The 16,832-nt window shown below is 43.6% G+C and overlaps 1 protein-coding gene and 2 long non-coding RNA genes across 7 annotated transcripts in view; 1 reads left to right on the top strand and 2 right to left on the bottom strand.

Moving 5' to 3' along the window:
* Positions 1 to 439: 439 nt before the first annotated feature.
* LOC119876017 lies at positions 440 to 4,716 on the bottom strand. The gene is made up of 3 exons (XR_005354779.1): positions 2,349 to 4,716; positions 861 to 1,057; positions 440 to 498 (listed from the first exon to the last, which is right to left on the bottom strand). It is a non-coding gene; the product is annotated as an uncharacterized LOC119876017 (long non-coding RNA).
* The window catches only part of LSM14A (LSM14A mRNA processing body assembly factor), a 55,417-nt gene continuing 43,195 nt past the window's right edge, over positions 4,611 to 16,832 (top strand). For 4 of the 5 annotated variants that reach the window (XM_038529430.1, XM_038529429.1, XM_038529427.1 and 1 more), the window contains exon 1: positions 4,884 to 5,204. In XM_038529430.1, coding sequence (XP_038385358.1) covers positions 5,084 to 5,204 — 121 coding nt within the window. In that variant the 5' untranslated portion in view covers positions 4,884 to 5,083. Of the gene's footprint in view, positions 4,702 to 4,883; positions 5,205 to 16,832 lie in introns of those variants that run through there. The other variant, XM_038529428.1, reaches the window with a different exon arrangement.
* Positions 12,324 to 16,832, bottom strand: part of LOC119869793 — a 34,854-nt gene continuing 30,345 nt past the window's right edge. The window contains exon 3 of the long non-coding RNA XR_005354786.1: positions 12,324 to 12,432. This is a non-coding gene — a long non-coding RNA (uncharacterized LOC119869793). The remainder of the gene's footprint in view (positions 12,433 to 16,832) is intronic.

Raw genomic sequence — 16,832 nt, 5'->3', positions numbered from 1 at the left:
TTTGAGTTGTCATTTGATGAAAAATTCAATTTGCCATCCTAGAATGCTGTAAACCACATCTATTATAGAATCATACAGATGAGGCTGAAATTCATGATTTCCCACCTTAGTGGTAGATCTAAGCTACTTGACATTCCCTGAGTCTGTTTCTTCATTTAAAAATTAGAAGGGCGCCTGGGTGGCTCAGTTTATTAAGCTGCTGACTCTTGATTTCAGCTCAGGTCTCAATCTCAAGGTGGTAAAATTGAGCCCTGCCTCAGGCTCTGCGCTCAGTGGGGAGTCTGCTTGAGATTCTCTCTTTTCTCTGCCCCTCCCCACTCTCAATCTCAATAAATAAACCTTTTTTAGGGATCCCTGGGTGGCGCAGCGGTTTGGCTCCTGCCTTTGGCCCAGGGCGCGATCCTGGAGACCTGGGATCGAATCCCACGTCGGGCTCCCGGTGCATGGAGCCTGCTTCTCCCTCTGCCTGTGTCTCTGCCTCTCTCTCTCTCTCTGTGACTATCATAAATAAATAAAAATTAAAAAAAAATAAACCTTTTTTAAAAAAATTAGAAATAAAAACATGTTACTCCAAGCTACTATTAATTAAAAGGCAGCAAACAGGGGCACCCGGGTGGCTCAGGTGGTTAAGCATCTGACTTCAATTCAGGTTATGATCTCAGGGTCCTGGAATCGATCCCTGTGTTGGGCCTCATGCTCAGCAAGGAGTCTGCTTGTCCCTCTGCCTCTCCCCCTTGTCCCTCTGCCTCTCCCCCTGCTCACACTCTCTCTCACTCTCGCTCTCAAATGAATAAATAAAATCTTTAAAAGATAAAAATAAAAAGAAGCAAACAATGAAATTGTATCATCTGTGTATTTACCTATAGAAATTCAATGATCACGCTATGGAGAGAGAAATCACAATTCCACATAACGTGCCTGCATCACAGAACAAACGTGGGACTGGACGTATCATGCATAGCACCATCAATTAGTCTGTTTCGGTGTGTATCTCATAGAATGAGCATCTCACTGCAGGGAGATCTTTGAAGGGAATATAGTTTCCCAAAACACAGACCTTAAATGAAAGCCAACAATGTCAGGTTACTTAACTGAAAGGCTAGCAGTCTATCCCAACTCTAGAGGAAAAACTGACTGGGAGGGCCTTTCTAAGGATAAAATGGACATATCCCTAATGGGTATATATGACCAAAAAAAATCTTCCAAATTCCATTTCCAATTAGATCGAAAAGGTCACAGCAGGCAATTACTTTCCTTGTAATAATGGGGGAAAGATGTGTAAAGAAGCAAAATATATTTATTTGTACAAATATCACAAAATAGCCTAAAGGAACTAAATTCTGGAGAAGGGGGACAAGATTTCATAGATGAGATTAACCGCTCTGGGGGGCATTTGTCACATCTGGGCATGGGCAGGCAAATGATGAGGCCTCCCACAGTCAGAGGGCTCTGCTTGGCAAAGAAGAAACCACTAACACTTTAAACATCTCTATGGACTAAACCAACAGATAAGAATATATGAAAATTCAAAACACAGAACTAGTCTTCCTCTTTGATTAAATGGGCGGCAGGGCAGAAGCCTGGGGCCTGAACGGAAAGACATTATCATCTCCCAATGCTTGGGTCCAGGTCCCACTAGAAGGGGAAGCCTCTAAGACACATCGATCATATCTTGCCCTCAAGGCATTTGAAGCCCAGGTGAACTTATACTGTGATTTATAATAAAAAATATATATAATAAAAATAATATTTGGTTTTTATCCTGTTTCGGGAACAGAGGTCCTAAAACACTTAGAATTTCCGAAGTAATGATAGTGATAAAGGTATCTCGTTTTATGTTAATGAGGTAACTTTTAGGAAGCATCTAAGAGTGGAGGCGGGTTGCCATTGCAGTGGATCTGGTAATTACAGGGTTAGACCTCTCAGTTTCAACCTCCCACCCTCTACCCCCCACTCCCAACCTCCAGAGAGGCAAGAGAGGTTGGAGATTGAATCAATTGCCAATGCCCAATGAGTTAATCAATCATGCCTGTGTAACGAATCTTCCATAATAACCCAAAGGATAGGGTTCTGAGAGTTTCCAGGTTGGTGAAAATGTGGAGATGCAGGGAAGGCAGCATGCCTAGAGAGGGCATGGAAGCACCATGCCCCTTTCCATACACCTTGCCCTATGCATCTCTTCCATCTGGTTGCTCCTAAGTTATATTCTTTTATAAAAAGCCAGAAATCTAGTAAGTAAAATGTTTCTCTGAGTTCTGTGAGCCACTCTAGCAAATGAACTAAACCCAAGAAAGGGGGTTATGGGAACCTCTGATTAATAGCCAGTCGGTCTGAAGTATGGTAACAACCTGGACTTGTGATTGGTTCTGAAGTCCAAGGGGGCTTGGAGATCACTGGAGCCCCCAAAGTATAGCCGGTTGGTCAAAAGCATAGGTGATAACCTGGGCTTGTTATTGGCATCTGGAGAGGAGGGCAGTCTTGTAGAACTGAGACCTCAACCTGTGGGATCTGATGCTATCTCTGGGTAAATAGTGCCGGAATTGAGTTGAATTGTAGGACACCCCAGCTGGTGCCCAAGAATTGCTTGTCTGTATGGGAATCCTTATACACACATTGGAATTTGGATCTTGTGGTTGGGGAGCAATATGGGATTTGGGTTTTTGGAAGGCATGATAATGAAACACGCTGCACACAGTTCTCAACCATTTTCTAGCACACAAGATAGAGATTCATATATATAGTATAATATGGGCTATCACACTGATAAGTTGCAATTACGCATGGTTCCTGGTGCCACAGGGTGCAAGAAACCAGGAGTTGCAAGGCATTAAGTAGGAGCAACAAGAGTGGTGATCCATGGGGTATAGCTAGAGGACTACTCTTGGTTTCAGTATTGCACACCCCACTGAGTCCTGGGGCCAGTGATGGGAATGAGGAGCGTGGATAAAGGGCAGGTTTATTTAGGGGAAGAAAGTGTATAAATGCAGATTATTTTTGAACATATTGAGTTGGAAGTGCCTGTGAGACATGCCCCCAAGCAATTGCCTCTGGAAAGTACAGTTTGTGTGACCTGGAAGTTGGGAGATCCTGAATGAGCATGTAAATTGGGGAATCATCAGCTTTGAGACGGAAAAGGATGAGCTCAGGAAGCATGAGAAGCTAAACTAAGTTCCAGACCTGGGAAGGAAAAGAATGAGCATGAATAAAAGCTCAACTCCCTGGCAGGAAGCTGATACTGAAGAGGTTATTTCATAGCCTTCCTTTGAAGGCATCGTGCACCAGGGCTCAACACAACCTCTAGACTTCTTTCCTGCCTCCCCCTCTCGGTGTTGCCACGCTTCTCATCATTTGTTCACTCAGCTCACCAGACATCCTGTCTGCGCCCTGCCCTCATCTAACTGTTCATCCATACAACAATTTACTGAGAAGCCACCCTGTGCCAGGAGCTATCCTAGGTCGGGACCACACAGTGGTGACCAAAACATTCTTATCTCAAAATGTTTACATTCTAGCAAAGGAGACAGACACACGCAAATAATATCAGGGAGAGAGAAATGCTATGAAGAAAACATAAGCAAGCTAAGGGCATATGGTGGTGCAGGCAGGTGTCCTGTTTTAATCCCCAGTAAGGAAAGTCATCTCTGGAGGTCACATTTGAGATCTGAATGAAGAGCGAAAGTTCTGGGTGAAGAAAGGGTGGCTAGAACAGAATGGTGAAATGAGGTGACGAGGGGTTAAGTCGTCTATGTTTTTGTAAGCCTAAGTAAGGAGTCCGGCTTTCACTCTGTGACTAGAGATCACTCGGGAGAGGAGTACTGAGTAGAGGAAAGACATGATCTGACAGATTTTAGCAGGACCCCGGCTGCTGTGTGGAGAGTTAAGTACTGGGGGCAAGAACAGAGGTAGAAGGACCTTTTAGGAGGCGATTGCGGTAACCCCGGGCAGGGAAGGGCAGGGGACGTGGGGTTTGTTGTAGAGAGGCAGGAGATGGAGATGGTGAGAAGTGATCAGATTCGGGTCACCCATTATCGATGGAGAGGGCAGGATTTGCAATCAGAACAGATGTCGGGGTGAGAGAGAAGTCCAGGATGACTCCAAGGATGAGCAGTTGGATAAACAGCACCAGTTCCCGCGGTGGTGAACCGAGTGGCCGAAGGTTAATCTCAGAGGGAAAAACCGGGAGCCTTGGTTTGGAGACACAAAGTTAATCAGATGCGGATTAAACGTGCAACTAGAGAGAATGAGGGGGTCTACGGCTGATCTGAGTCCAGAGTTCTCCGAATTGATCAAAGCAGCAGACAAATGCCTGGGATTGGTCTGTGTAGAGTGGCCCTGAAAGCCACGAGCCCAGATGAGAGCATCCCGAGGTGTTGGACAGAGTCCCAGCTCCAGCAGCTGCGAAGGGGAGAAGGGGGGAGGGGGAAGGGGAGGGGGGGACGGGCTGGGTAATGGGATGCTGCGATGGAGCCCGGGGAGCTTCCAGAGGGCCACAGTAGCCTCGAACGGGAAAGGACCGGGTCCTAACGGGGCTCGGCGGGAGCTCGGGGGCGGAAGGGCCCCTTTCCAGGCTGAGGGATCCTCATTCGCCGACGCAGGACGCAGGACAAGATGCGACGGGTCTGCAAATGGCGGAGGCCGCGGGGGAGGCCGAGAGCGCCGCGCGCGCCCCCACCGCCGCCCACCGAGTCCCGGCGCCGCCAGGTACGCCGCCTCTCCCTCAGTCGCCGCCTCTCAGGCCGCGCGAGCACGGCAGCCGGGGACTCGACCCGGCGGCGCCGCCGCGGAGACCCCCGAGGCCGCCCGGGGAGGCCCCAGCCGCCCGCCGCCGGCCTGAGTCTCGCGAGAGCGCGGCCTCGCCTTGCCCAGCATGCCCCGCGCCGCCGCCGCTGCCGCCGCCGCCGCCGCCGCGCCGCGGCTTGAGGGCGGGAGGCTGGGGGAGGGTAGCGGAGCCGGCGCCGCCGCCATGTTGGGTCTGAGGCGGCTGCTGTAGGCGCCGACGGAGCGAGCGGGCTTGCGGAGCGGCGACAGCGGCGCGGGATCTGCCTCTCTGCGAGCGGCCCGGAGCGGCGGCGGCGGCGGCGCCATGAGCGGGGGCACCCCTTACATCGGCAGCAAGATCAGCCTTATCTCCAAGGCGGAGATCCGCTACGAGGGCATCCTCTACACCATCGACACCGAGAACTCCACCGTAGCCCTCGCCAAAGGTACGCCGGGGCGGGCCTCGCGGGGGAGCGGCGCCCGGCTGTAGGCCCGCGGCCCCCTGCCCCCCCCCCCCCCCCCCCGCCCTCCGCCGTCCTCGGGGAGGCCGCTCCCTTCCCTCCGACCGGGCCCGGGCGTCACGGGGCCGGGCCGCGGCCTCCCCCCCGCCCCCCCGCGCCCCGGGGGCTTCCTGGCTTCCACCCCGGGGACGTCCGCGCCTTCAATCCGGGACCTGGAGGACCGAGAGCGGGGCGGGCGGGGCGGGCGGGGCGGCCCTCAAGTCCGAGCACGGGCCAGAGAACACGGAGAGACGTGTTCTTCCAACTCCGAAATTCGGGGGTTCTGGCGTCTCCCCACAAAACAAAGCCCCGAGTATTCAAAGAATTCTTCCGCCCAGCTCGAGTTTAGTTGCAGATTTGTTGATTCCGAGGCACCTATTTTCTCACGTTCTCAATTTCGATTTGTTGGCGGCGTCCCTCAGGTGAAGTAAGTGTGTGTGGGGGGGTGGGGGGGGCGATGTGCCAAAACTTTGGGTCTCGCCCCGCGACGCCGACGGTCTCGGGGCCCTCGGGCACATCGCGCCCCACTTGTCCGCCTTACGTGGTGTTTACCTGCTAAACCGGAATCCTCCTCAAAGGCCGTTGTGCAACCGCGTCTTTAAAAAAAAAAAAAAAAAATGCTCGCCGGGGTGCGCCCGGGGTACCCGGTGCGGAGGCGGGTTCGAGCTTGATCCAGGTTGCACCCTCGTCCCGAAGGCTGCGCCGCGCGGGCCCTGCCGGCGGGTCCCGGGGACGGCGGCGGGTTCGGGGCGTGGAGCACCGAAGGGCCCTGCCCCTAAGGATCTCACTGAGCGTCGCCCCGTCTGAGTGGGGTTTTGTTTCCGTTCACACGTGGTGGGGCCTTGGCTCCGCCGGAAAACCGGCAAGAACGTAAACTTGAGCTCCCGCTTCCTCAGGTCTCACGAGTTTGGGATGACTTAGGCGAGGGGAGCAAGGTGATAACCAAGGTAGCCTTTCCAGGTACATCTGGTAGAGAGACGGAACGAATGAGACCGTGGTAGAGACAAGAGGCCCAGGGCCAGGAAGAAATTTTCTAAGTCTGCAAAAAAAAGAAGACAAATTTATAACGGAGCGGGAAGTTATTTCACAGCATCACACGAGTACTTAGTGACATTTGGGGGGTCCTTTTTAATAACACTTGTGTTGGGACAGATTGTATGCCTGAGTTACGGAGTCTTAATTTTTTTTTTATCTTAAGTTTCTTTTCCACTGCCCCATAGATATTTAGCTGTATAGTGTCTTAGTTTTTATGGCTTTATGAAGTTATCAAGAAGACTTTCTTTTTTTTTTTTTTTAAGATTTTATTTATTTACTCATGAGAGACACACACACAGAGAGGCAGAGACACAGGCAGAGGGAAAAGCAGGCTCCACGCAGGGAGGCCGACGTGGGACTCATCCCGGTACTCCAGGGTCATGCCCTGGGCTGAAGGCAGGCACTGAACCGCTGCACCCGGGCTGCCCTCAAAAAGGCTTTTTTAAAGTTCTCAGTGAGGCCCACATACAGTATTTGTAAGCTAATCTGAATTTTAAGGTGTCTTGCCAGTTGAATGACTTACCATTGAGTTGGCTGTACTTTTTTTTTTACTCCTCACAATGACAAAAATTAATACATTCTTAAGGTTTCTTATGTATTAAATTTAGTCCTTTTTTTTTTTTTTTAAAGATTTTGTTTATTTATTCATGACAGACAGAGAGAGGCAGAGACACAGGCAGAGGGAGAAGCAGGCTCCGCACAGGGAGTCCGACGCAGAACTGGATCCCGGGACTCCAGGAACGCGCCTGGGCGGAAGGCAGGCACTAAACCGCTGAGCCACCCAGGCGTCCCTAACTTTAGTCTTTTAAAAATCTTTGAATTCTTATATTCTTTTATACATTTTATACATTACACATTTTTTTTCAGCTTCTAGAGTCAGTAAACTACAATTTTATTAGTCTGTAGTAGTTGAATTCACAAACCAGTTTGTTCTTGTATCATGTCTTGATAAATACAAGCACAGGAGTGAAAAGTTTTTTTAATCATTGAATTTATATCTGTGCTTATGGCTTTGATAGTTAATCCCACAGACATGATATATGCTTTTTTTTAAGCAGGAGTTATTTAATATTTAATAGAGATTGAGGGATTTAATTGTGTTTGCAAAAATGGTAGTTATCAAATTTTCGTACCTTACTCTACTTAGCATCTGATCTAAAACTTCTGTATGGCTATCTAGTCAACACTGGACATTTCAAATTTCAGAGTTAGAAGTGGGGTGTTTGGTTTTCAAATTTTAAAATTTACATGACTTGTGAAGTAATTTGATATCTGATATTTCACGTTTTTCAAAATTTGGTTGAAGAATGGCAGTCTAACAGATTAAAGCCAAAAGTTTGTTTATGAAGTTTAGAATACCATATGTATATGCATTTAGAGATCTCTGTTATCTTTGTAAACTATCAATTGAGTTAATCTCAAGTGACATTCTTAGAATTCTCTTCTGGATGTTAATTTTTTCCCCTCTGGGTAGAGTTCTTTCCCTTTTATTGTGAAGTAACCACACATGTTGAAAAGATACATAGATAAAAATGAAATGTTTTTAAACTAAGATGCTGTAACTACCACCCAGGGCAAGACAGACATTGCCAGCATCCCAGAATCCTCCCACCTCCTGCATCTTCCCATCACCTCTACTACTCTCTTAAGCTAAATTTAAACATTATTCTAACATTCATAGTTTTATCACTTTTAAGTTTACATCCCTAAAGGAGTTTACCTTTGTCCTTTTCTGAACTTTATATAAATGGAATCATCTTGTATATATTTGATTTTAGTTTGTTGTGGCATAGTATTTCACCTATGATGTGTATTCATTCTTGAATATAACAAGTTTATTCTGTATTTTTTTTATATACTACAGTTAATTTTTAAATTGTTTAGTTTTTGCTATTATGAACAATTGTGTTTAAGTGCACTGATGCCCGTCTGTAGTTTTCTTGAGGATATATACTTGAATTGCAGGATCGTTTGGAATGTGTGTCTTTATCTTTATTAGCTAATGCTAAGCAGTTTTCCAGAGTTGTTGCTTACTAGTTTCTATTTCAGTCATTAGTATATGAGAGTTCTAGTTCCATATCCTTTACCGGCAATAATACTGAGTACCAGGTATTTTAATTCTGTCGGGTCTGGTGGGTGTGATTGTACTTGACTTTAATCTTCCTGATTACTAATGAGGTGGACAATTTTTTTTTTTAAGATTTTATTCATTTATTCATGAGAGACACACAGAGAGAGAGGCAGAGACACAGGCAGAGAGAGAAGCAGGCTCCATGCAGGGAGCCTGATGAGGGACTTGATCCCGGGACTCCAGGAACACGCTCTGGGCTGAAGGCAGGAACTAAACTGCTGAGCCACCCAGGGATCCCCCTGGACACGTTTTCATATCCTAGTCATTTGGATTTCATCTTTCGTGAAGCACCTTTGAAATCTTTTGCCCATTTTACTACTGAAATGCAGATCTTTTTCTAGAGTTCACCATTCTGGGTATGAGTACTTTGCTGAGTATATCTGTTGCAAATATCTTTTCCCACTTGATGGCTTCTTTTGGTGAACAGAAGTTCATTTTAATGTAGATATGTTTATCACTCTAATTTATGGCTAGTGTTTTTCTTCTTTTAAAGAATTTTTCCCTACCCCAAGGTCATGAAGATATTTTGATAACTTTTTCAAAACTTTTTTGTTTTGCTTTTTCACTAAATTTAGTAAGGGATTCACTTGGCTTATATGATCTAGATTAAAATTTACATTTGGTGTTACTTATTTAAATTCATGTGGAACTATACAATGCTCTTAAAATTTTGGATTAGTTACATTTGATGTTGTATATAGTTAGGGTAACCATATGGCCTGGTTTGCCCTGGTGGAAGGTCCTTGTTTGTTCCTGTTGTTCTGGCATAATTATTAAAACATCCCTTTTCTCTCTTGAAAATGTTCCAGTTTGGCTAATATATTTAATGGTCACACTAAATATAATCAAAAGCCCAATCCCAGAGGTAGTAACTAACTGCGTGATGTTCTTTATTTTCTCTAGAGATTCACAGACTAGCTCAAGTTCTGTAAAGGTGAAATTGAAGTAAATTTGATGGGCTTTGATACCCAGGATCTTCTATATGAATGTCAAGGCAGTTTTAAAGGCAACTAGAAAGACTGGTGTCTGTCTTTTAAGCATGTTAATAGATCATTTGGTCTGTAGTTTGTCTCTTGGAGCTTTGTCACAACTCTGAGTTATTTTTTTCCTAACGCTGATTATGACCAGCATGTAATCTTCTTTGCTTATTTGCATGTGTTTATTGTCACCTTCCCTCCCCCCCATAGAGTCTGAGCTCCTGGAAGAATGAATGTTTATTTAATAAATAGGTGGACATGATTTAACATTTTAGTTTATTAATCTTGTAGAAATCTCTTGAGGGTGGGAATCTCCAAATAATACTTTCCATATTCACAATCGTATATCTCTTTAATATTGAAATGCCTAAAGGCCCCTGGGTGGCTCAATCAGTTAAGCATCTGCCTTCTGCTCAGGTCATCATCTCAGGGTCCTGGGATTGAGCCCCTATATCAAGCTTCCTGCTCAGCAGGGAGTCTGCTTCTCCCTCTTTCTCTGTCCCTCTCCTCTGCTCCTGCTTTCTCTCTCTCTCAAATAAATCTTTAAAAACACTGAAATGCCTAAGACATGTTGCCTCCCCCCTTCCCCGCCCCCAATAGTGAGAGATTTTAGGAATACAAGAGGATAAAATCTTATGACAAAATTGGCATTGTTAGGGAGATGGGGTTTTTTTTTTTACCTTATGACTCAAGCTCAATTATAATTTTCTTTTAAAATTTAAGGGAAGAATTAGGTTCAAGATTTTTGAGGGAATGGCAAAGCAGTGGCATGCATGAATAGTTTGTAGAATATTTCCACTTACTGTATATTTACACCTGTGTCTGTGAATATGATGCCTGAGCACATACTAGATCCTGGATACCAAGATTGCCCACACTATTTTTACATTATTTTTTAGACTATTTAAATAAAATGGGCTAAATTGAGTGAAATTCTTATTTAATATATATTTTAAGTTAGCTATACCTGGATAGTACACCACAAAACTGAAAACCAGGTTGCCACTACATTAGGAAAAGAGACTTCGTGAAGAATGATTAATAAGTCAGCTACTTTTAAAACAATTTGTCCTTAAAATCAAGGCGTTGGTAGAGGAATATGAAGTCTGGTAATGGATTTATTTACTTAAATCATCTGCTAAGCCCTGCCCATTGGTATACCTTAGCCACTTCTTGATTGTTAATTAGCCATATACTCAGTGAGTAGGAGAGCATTGTAGGATGGATGAAATATCTGTGAAGTGTTTTATTGATTTCTTGTGTTCTCACGAGTTGGGGACCTAAATCTAGCAATTCACAAAATCACTAACTAGAATGTCAAAGATCCAGTAACACTTTAAGCTGCAGTTTCTATTGGTTGCCCTATTTAGTGAGGTTGCCAGAACTTGGAGCCTTGGATACAGTTCATTGTTGCTATACAGTCCACAGAAATATTTAGTAATTTGGGGAGTCTGAAGTCAGTGCCAAAAACTAACTGCATTTTCCAGTGCAGTAAGATAAGCTGTAGCTTTCTGAATCAGTAGTAGAAAAAACAGCATAAAACCTGAAGAAAATAATAGTAGAAGGAAGGAAATAGGAAGAGCAAAGAAATCTTATCTGTGCTTGACATATAGCAATAGCAAGAGTTTTATAGTATTTAATTAAGCCAGTGCCAAAGTAATAGCGGTAACTGCAGATGGCTTAACTTGAGTTTATTGGTCCATGGTAGAAGATGCCCTCTACAGAACATTTTACCAAAAAAAATAAAAGAACATTTTACCTTTTATTTTTTCTATGATGCTTTAAATTCTTAAGAAGAATTCTTCTTCAGAGAGACACGTAGCATGTGGGGGAGGGGTGAGGGAGAAGGGTAGAGAGAGAATCTTAAACTGGCTCTACATCCCTAGAACTGGATCACAGGGCTCAATCTCACAACCCTGTGATCATGACCTGAGTGGAAATCAAGAGTCCCAACGGTTAACCCATTTTGAGCCATCTGGGCACTCCTAAAGTAATACTTTAAATTAGCCATATTGAAAACTAAATATCATTGAAGTTTTTTAATGGATAAAGTGTATTAGTTTGTAAAATACTTTATTCAAAAAGATTTTATTCTAATTTTTTTTTTAAGATTGATTTCTTTATCTGGGGTGGGGGGCAAGGTGAGAATTAGGATCTCAAGCAAACTCCCTGCGGGGTTTGATCTCACAACCCTAAGATTATGACCTGAGCCGAAATCAAGAGTCACTACACTTGACCGACTGAGCCACCCGGCACCCCTCTTATTCTAGTTTTGTGGGGTGTTTATTTCTCAAAGAAAATGTGACCCAAAAGGCCAGTTGGAATGCTTAGTAGCTCTTTGACCTTGGACAAGTTATTTAACCATAGCTTTAACTACTTCTTTTATTTTTTTTAATATTTTATTTTATTTTATTTATTCATGATGGGGGGGAGGGAGAGAGAGAGAGAGAGGCAGAAGAACTACTTCTTTTAAATATAGACGATAGTGCCCATCTTTCAGTCATTCTGAGAATTAAATGAGGTAATAACAAAAGTAATTAGTTTACTGTAGGTGCTTAATAGAGAGTAACTATCTTGTTGCTATTTTTTAGCCACCATCTCCATCTCTGTCTCTCTAGCACCCAAACTCCATAAATTATTCAGACCTACTATAGTCTGTTGATCTTACTACCTTTCACTCACTGCCCCACATCCCCCTCATGACTTTACTTCCCTCTTTATCCTGTTTAAATTCCATGAGTAGTTACAATCAGTCCTGAGCATAAACTCACCCACCCCCGTCCCTCTCCTGCTTTCTTTCACCAGCTTAAAGAAACCACAGTCCTGTTTATACCAACACAGACATGCTGACCAGTTTCACCTTAAATTTACATTCACTAACCTCATTAGTCATAGTTATTTCCCTGCAGTCATACTGTACTTCCACGGTCTACTCATTCCAATGTCCTGCATGACTCTTCCATTCTCTCCATTTTCCTCAGACCTCCAACGCCTCTTGCCCATCTTCACTTTTAACCTGTGAACCTGTTTCCTATTTAATTGAGGAAAGCATAGCAAACAGAAGAGAATTTTGATTAACTCATCTCACATGGACCCAATTTCTCACATCTGTGCTCCACACCTCTACTTTTTCACTGGTCACTTTCAGAGAAAGTGTTCTTTCTTCTCTGTCAGGCCACCCTTCCCCTTTGGAATAGATTTCATCCCCTCTTGATTTGAAGTAGCTGCTTTAGCAGTTCTCTACATCTGTGAATTGAGTTTTTCTTCTCTACCAGATCTTTTCTATCTACATAGAGCTATGATGCTATTTCACCCATCTTAAAAATAGCAACAAGAAAATACCACTACTCTTTTTGTGTCTGTGTGTGGGGGGGGGGAACACTACTACTTTTATTTTTTTTTATTTAATTTTATATTTTTAAAGATTTTATTTATTTATTCATGAGAGACAGAGAGGGAAAGACATAGGCAGAGGGAGAAGCAGGCTCCCTCCAGGGAGCCTCAAGTGGGACTGGATCCCAGGACCAGGATCACGACCAGAGCCAAAGGCAGGCGCTCAACCACTGAGCCACCCAGGTGCCCAACACTACTACCTGTAACTGTTTCCTCTGTCACCCCATTTCTATCCTTCCCTGTACACCAAAACTCCTTGAAGGAATTGTCCATACCACTTATATTACTTTTTGAACTCAGTTTATTTAGGTTTTTATTTGCACAGATGGCAAACTAAACAGGATCACCAGAGACTTCTGTGATGCTAAAGCCAGTGGTTGGTTCTTATCCTCAGTCGGCTTGACCAGTCACCAATATATGGCACAGTTGGGCTGTTCTTAAAATACTTCCTTCACTTGACTCCATCCTGGTTTTCCCCATTTACTTAGCTGGTTACATCTCAGTCTCTTTTGTTGATTCTTCAACTCTTAAACCTCCAAATATTGGCAAGCTCTAGGATTTCATTCTGTTTCTGTGTGTCTTCACTTTTTTTTTTTTTTTTTTAAGAAATTTATTCATGAGAGACAGAGAGAGAAAGAGAGAGACAGGCGGAGGGAGAAGCAGACTCCATGCAGGGAGCCCAATATGGGACTCGATCCCGGGACCGCAAGATCATGCCCTGCGCTGAAGGAAGATACTCAAGGCTGAGCCACCAGGCATCCCATCACTCTGTCTTTTAAAAATTTACTTTGTTTTACCACCTTACCTTTTCTCTTGATAACCTCATGCAGTTCCTGGCTTTGAATACTCTCCGTACATTACTGATTCCTATCTCCAACTTCAACCTCCTCTTTGAACTCCTGGCTTGTAAACCCACCTTGTATGCCTCCTAACACCACCACCTGCAGAGATGTTAGTAGGTATCTCACATACCTGTTTTATCCATCTAACTGAATGACAGTTCATCCTTGTAGTTGGTAAGACCAAAAACCTTTGAGTCATGCTTAATTCTTCTGTTCTTCTTACACCTCATGGATTTCTGATCCTATCACCTCTGTTTTCAAAATATATCCAAAATTTGACCACCTACTGGCCTGCTGCTCTCCTCTGATTTACTGTCTCTTTCCAGACTTTTCAAAGACTCAGGCCCTCATATTTCAGTGTTGGCCTCTTACTTGATTCTTTTCACCTCCCAGTTGTGTTTGAGCGCTTCTTTACCATTAAAAAAAAAAAACAATAGGGATGCCTAGGTGGCTTAGTTGGTTAAGTGTCTGCTTATGGCTCTGGTCATGATCCCAGGGTCCTCCAATTGAGGCCCGCTTCAAGCTCTATGCTCAGTGGGAAGCCTGCTTCTCCCTCTCCCTCTGCCTGCTGCTCCCCCTCCTCTCTCTGACAAATAAATAAATAAAATCTTTAAAATAAAAAAATATATAAATCTTTTTTTTTTTTTTTTAATTGAGAGAGAGAGAGAGTGAGCAAGCGAGCCTGTGGCAGGCAGGGCTCTGGGGCCAGAGGGAGAGAATCCTTCAGCAGACTCCCTGCTGAGCAGAGAGCCTAGCACAGGGCTCAGTCCCACCACTGGTGAGATCATGACCTGAGCTGAAGCCAAGAGTCAGAAGCTTAACCAACTGAGCCATCCAGGTGCCACCAGAATCTTTTTCTTTTCTTTCTTTCTTTTTTTTTTTTTTTTTAATTAAGATTTTATTTATTCATGAGAGAAGCAGAGAGAAAGAGAAGCAGGCTCCCTGCGGGGAGCCTGATGTAGGACTCAATACCAGGACCTCGGGAACACGACCTGAGCTGAAGAAGGCAGATGCTCAACCACTGAGCCACCCAGCTGCCTCCAGAATCTTTTTCTATAGAACTTTGAGGATATTGGTTTGTTGTATTCAAACATTCTGGTGTTACTGATGCCAGTCTGGTTCTCTGTTACTTTTCTCTCTGGAAGCTTTATTCTTGGAGTTCAGAAATGTTACTACACTGATGCCTGAGTGGTTCTCTGTGGACCTTATGAATCTGAAGACTCAAAGTCTATTTAACCTAGTAAATTCTCTTAGATAAGCTTCTGTCTTGTTTCTGTTCCTCACTCATGTTTTGTTTTAAATTCCTATTGGATGCAATATTTTGTGTGTGTATATAAAATTATTTTTGCTGTTATATTTTCATCTCTGTCTCTTGGTTTTGTTGTTTGGGAGATTAAAATATAAAGCCAACTACGAGAAAGAATGTACAACTGAAAGCAGCTTAAAGAGTAAAGATTAAATTTAGACTGCAGATTAGACAAGCTTTTACTTTTACTTCCTGTTGATAAATCCTACTAAAACTGTGTGTGAGGGACTTTGTTGTTGTTTTAGGCATAAAACCATAAAGGACAAGGTAGATTTGGAAAGGAGACAAGCAACAAAATATTGGAGTTTGGAAAGCATATGGATGAATTTAAATGACTTAGAAGAATTGAGAAAGCTGCAACCTAAGTAGACAATAGATTAAGCCAAGAACTAACCTGATGCACCCAGACTCCTAAAAGACTCAGTATTTGACATTACCAGGTGCAATGGAAACTAGAAGACTATGAAGTAATTAGGACTGAATATGGAGCTAAAAACTGGAAGATAAACCCAAAATTTGTTTCATCAGTAGTCAGATTTCCAAAGCCCCTTTTGCATTTCACACAACTAGATAGCTACTCTTATCTTACACTGGTACTCTTTGGAGAGGGTAAGACAGAGGTTCTGGAAAAATGTAGGCACCATTAAGAACAGAGGTACTTACTACACTAAAAACAGCTTGGAGCAAATGGAGCATAGAAGAAGCTTGCATCTACCTAGTGCATATTATTTTATAATCTCTTCATTCAGGAGAATTACTGAGAACCTGTTGTGACTACTTGCTAGACAGGATGCTAGGTGCTAGGACACAAGACAAGATTCTTGAGAACACAGCATCTAAGGTGCCGCCTGACGGGTAATCATAGTTAGCTATATGAAGAAGTTATCTAGGAGGAAATGTCTGGTTCCAGGCCATGGGGAGTTTGCAGTCTATCAGGGAACAACTAGAGTCCAAAGCTTTTTGGCCTGACCCATAATATCTTGCAGCTCACTTAAGTTAGAATCACACTAGCTATCATTCAGGTTCACAGGTCAGTCAAGTCCCTTCAGGTTTAGGGCCTTTTCACAAGGTGCCTTTGACTTGGAATTCTTTTCCCCTACTCCTTATATGGCTATGGCTGAAGAAATGAACAATACAACAGATTAAGTAGTCACAGAAAGAAAAGAACTGAGCTCTGGAAGGCTTAAGTGACATTGGAAATGTGTCAAATAACAGGCTCAGGCACTCCCCCTCCCCTTTTATTTTGCTTCCACTGCTAAATTTATCTTAATATATTCAGTCTGTCATCTGAATGACAGGCTAACAAGTCTGAATTCTCTTGGTGGATTTAGGGAGCCAGTAAAGTAACATGTCAGAGTCCAGTTTTAGGAACTTTATCATAAAATTGGTTGGGGGTGAGGGGAGAGGCTGACGGTGTGGCCAGTTGGAAAATTTAAGAGTTTGAGAAAGAGGAAATATATGCCTAAACCAGTTAAAATAGAGAGGAAGGAACAGACACATGAGAAATTAGGAGAGGCCTAATTAGGTTGGCCTTAAAAAAGTTGACTGGGCAAAGAACAGGGAAGAATTGAGGTATGGTGTGTATATAGTGGTTCCTATCAACTAAAATTGGGACTGGATTAGGAGGGAATTAGGTTTATTCTAGATTTTACTTGAGCATCATCACCCCTGCAAAGCCTTCCCTGATTCCCATAAGTCAGGAAATGTTAGCTGTACCTCTGTGTTCTCTTTTGTCTTTTGTTCTCTTGTGCTTATCATGCCTGTCTTATTATCTTCCACTACTAGACATCAGCGTCTTTTCCCCATTGTGTCCCTTGTACATAGGAGATTAACTTTGTTGGTCACATGAAGCATTATTATTTCTGAGAATTTTTCTTGGTTAGAAAATGT

Source organism: Canis lupus, chromosome 1, assembly GCF_011100685.1.
Source record: "Canis lupus familiaris isolate Mischka breed German Shepherd chromosome 1, alternate assembly UU_Cfam_GSD_1.0, whole genome shotgun sequence".
NCBI classification, from domain to species: Eukaryota; Metazoa; Chordata; class Mammalia; order Carnivora; family Canidae; genus Canis; species Canis lupus.
The sequence above is the reverse complement of the archived record's forward strand: the minus strand, read 5'-3'. Positions and strand labels throughout refer to the sequence as shown.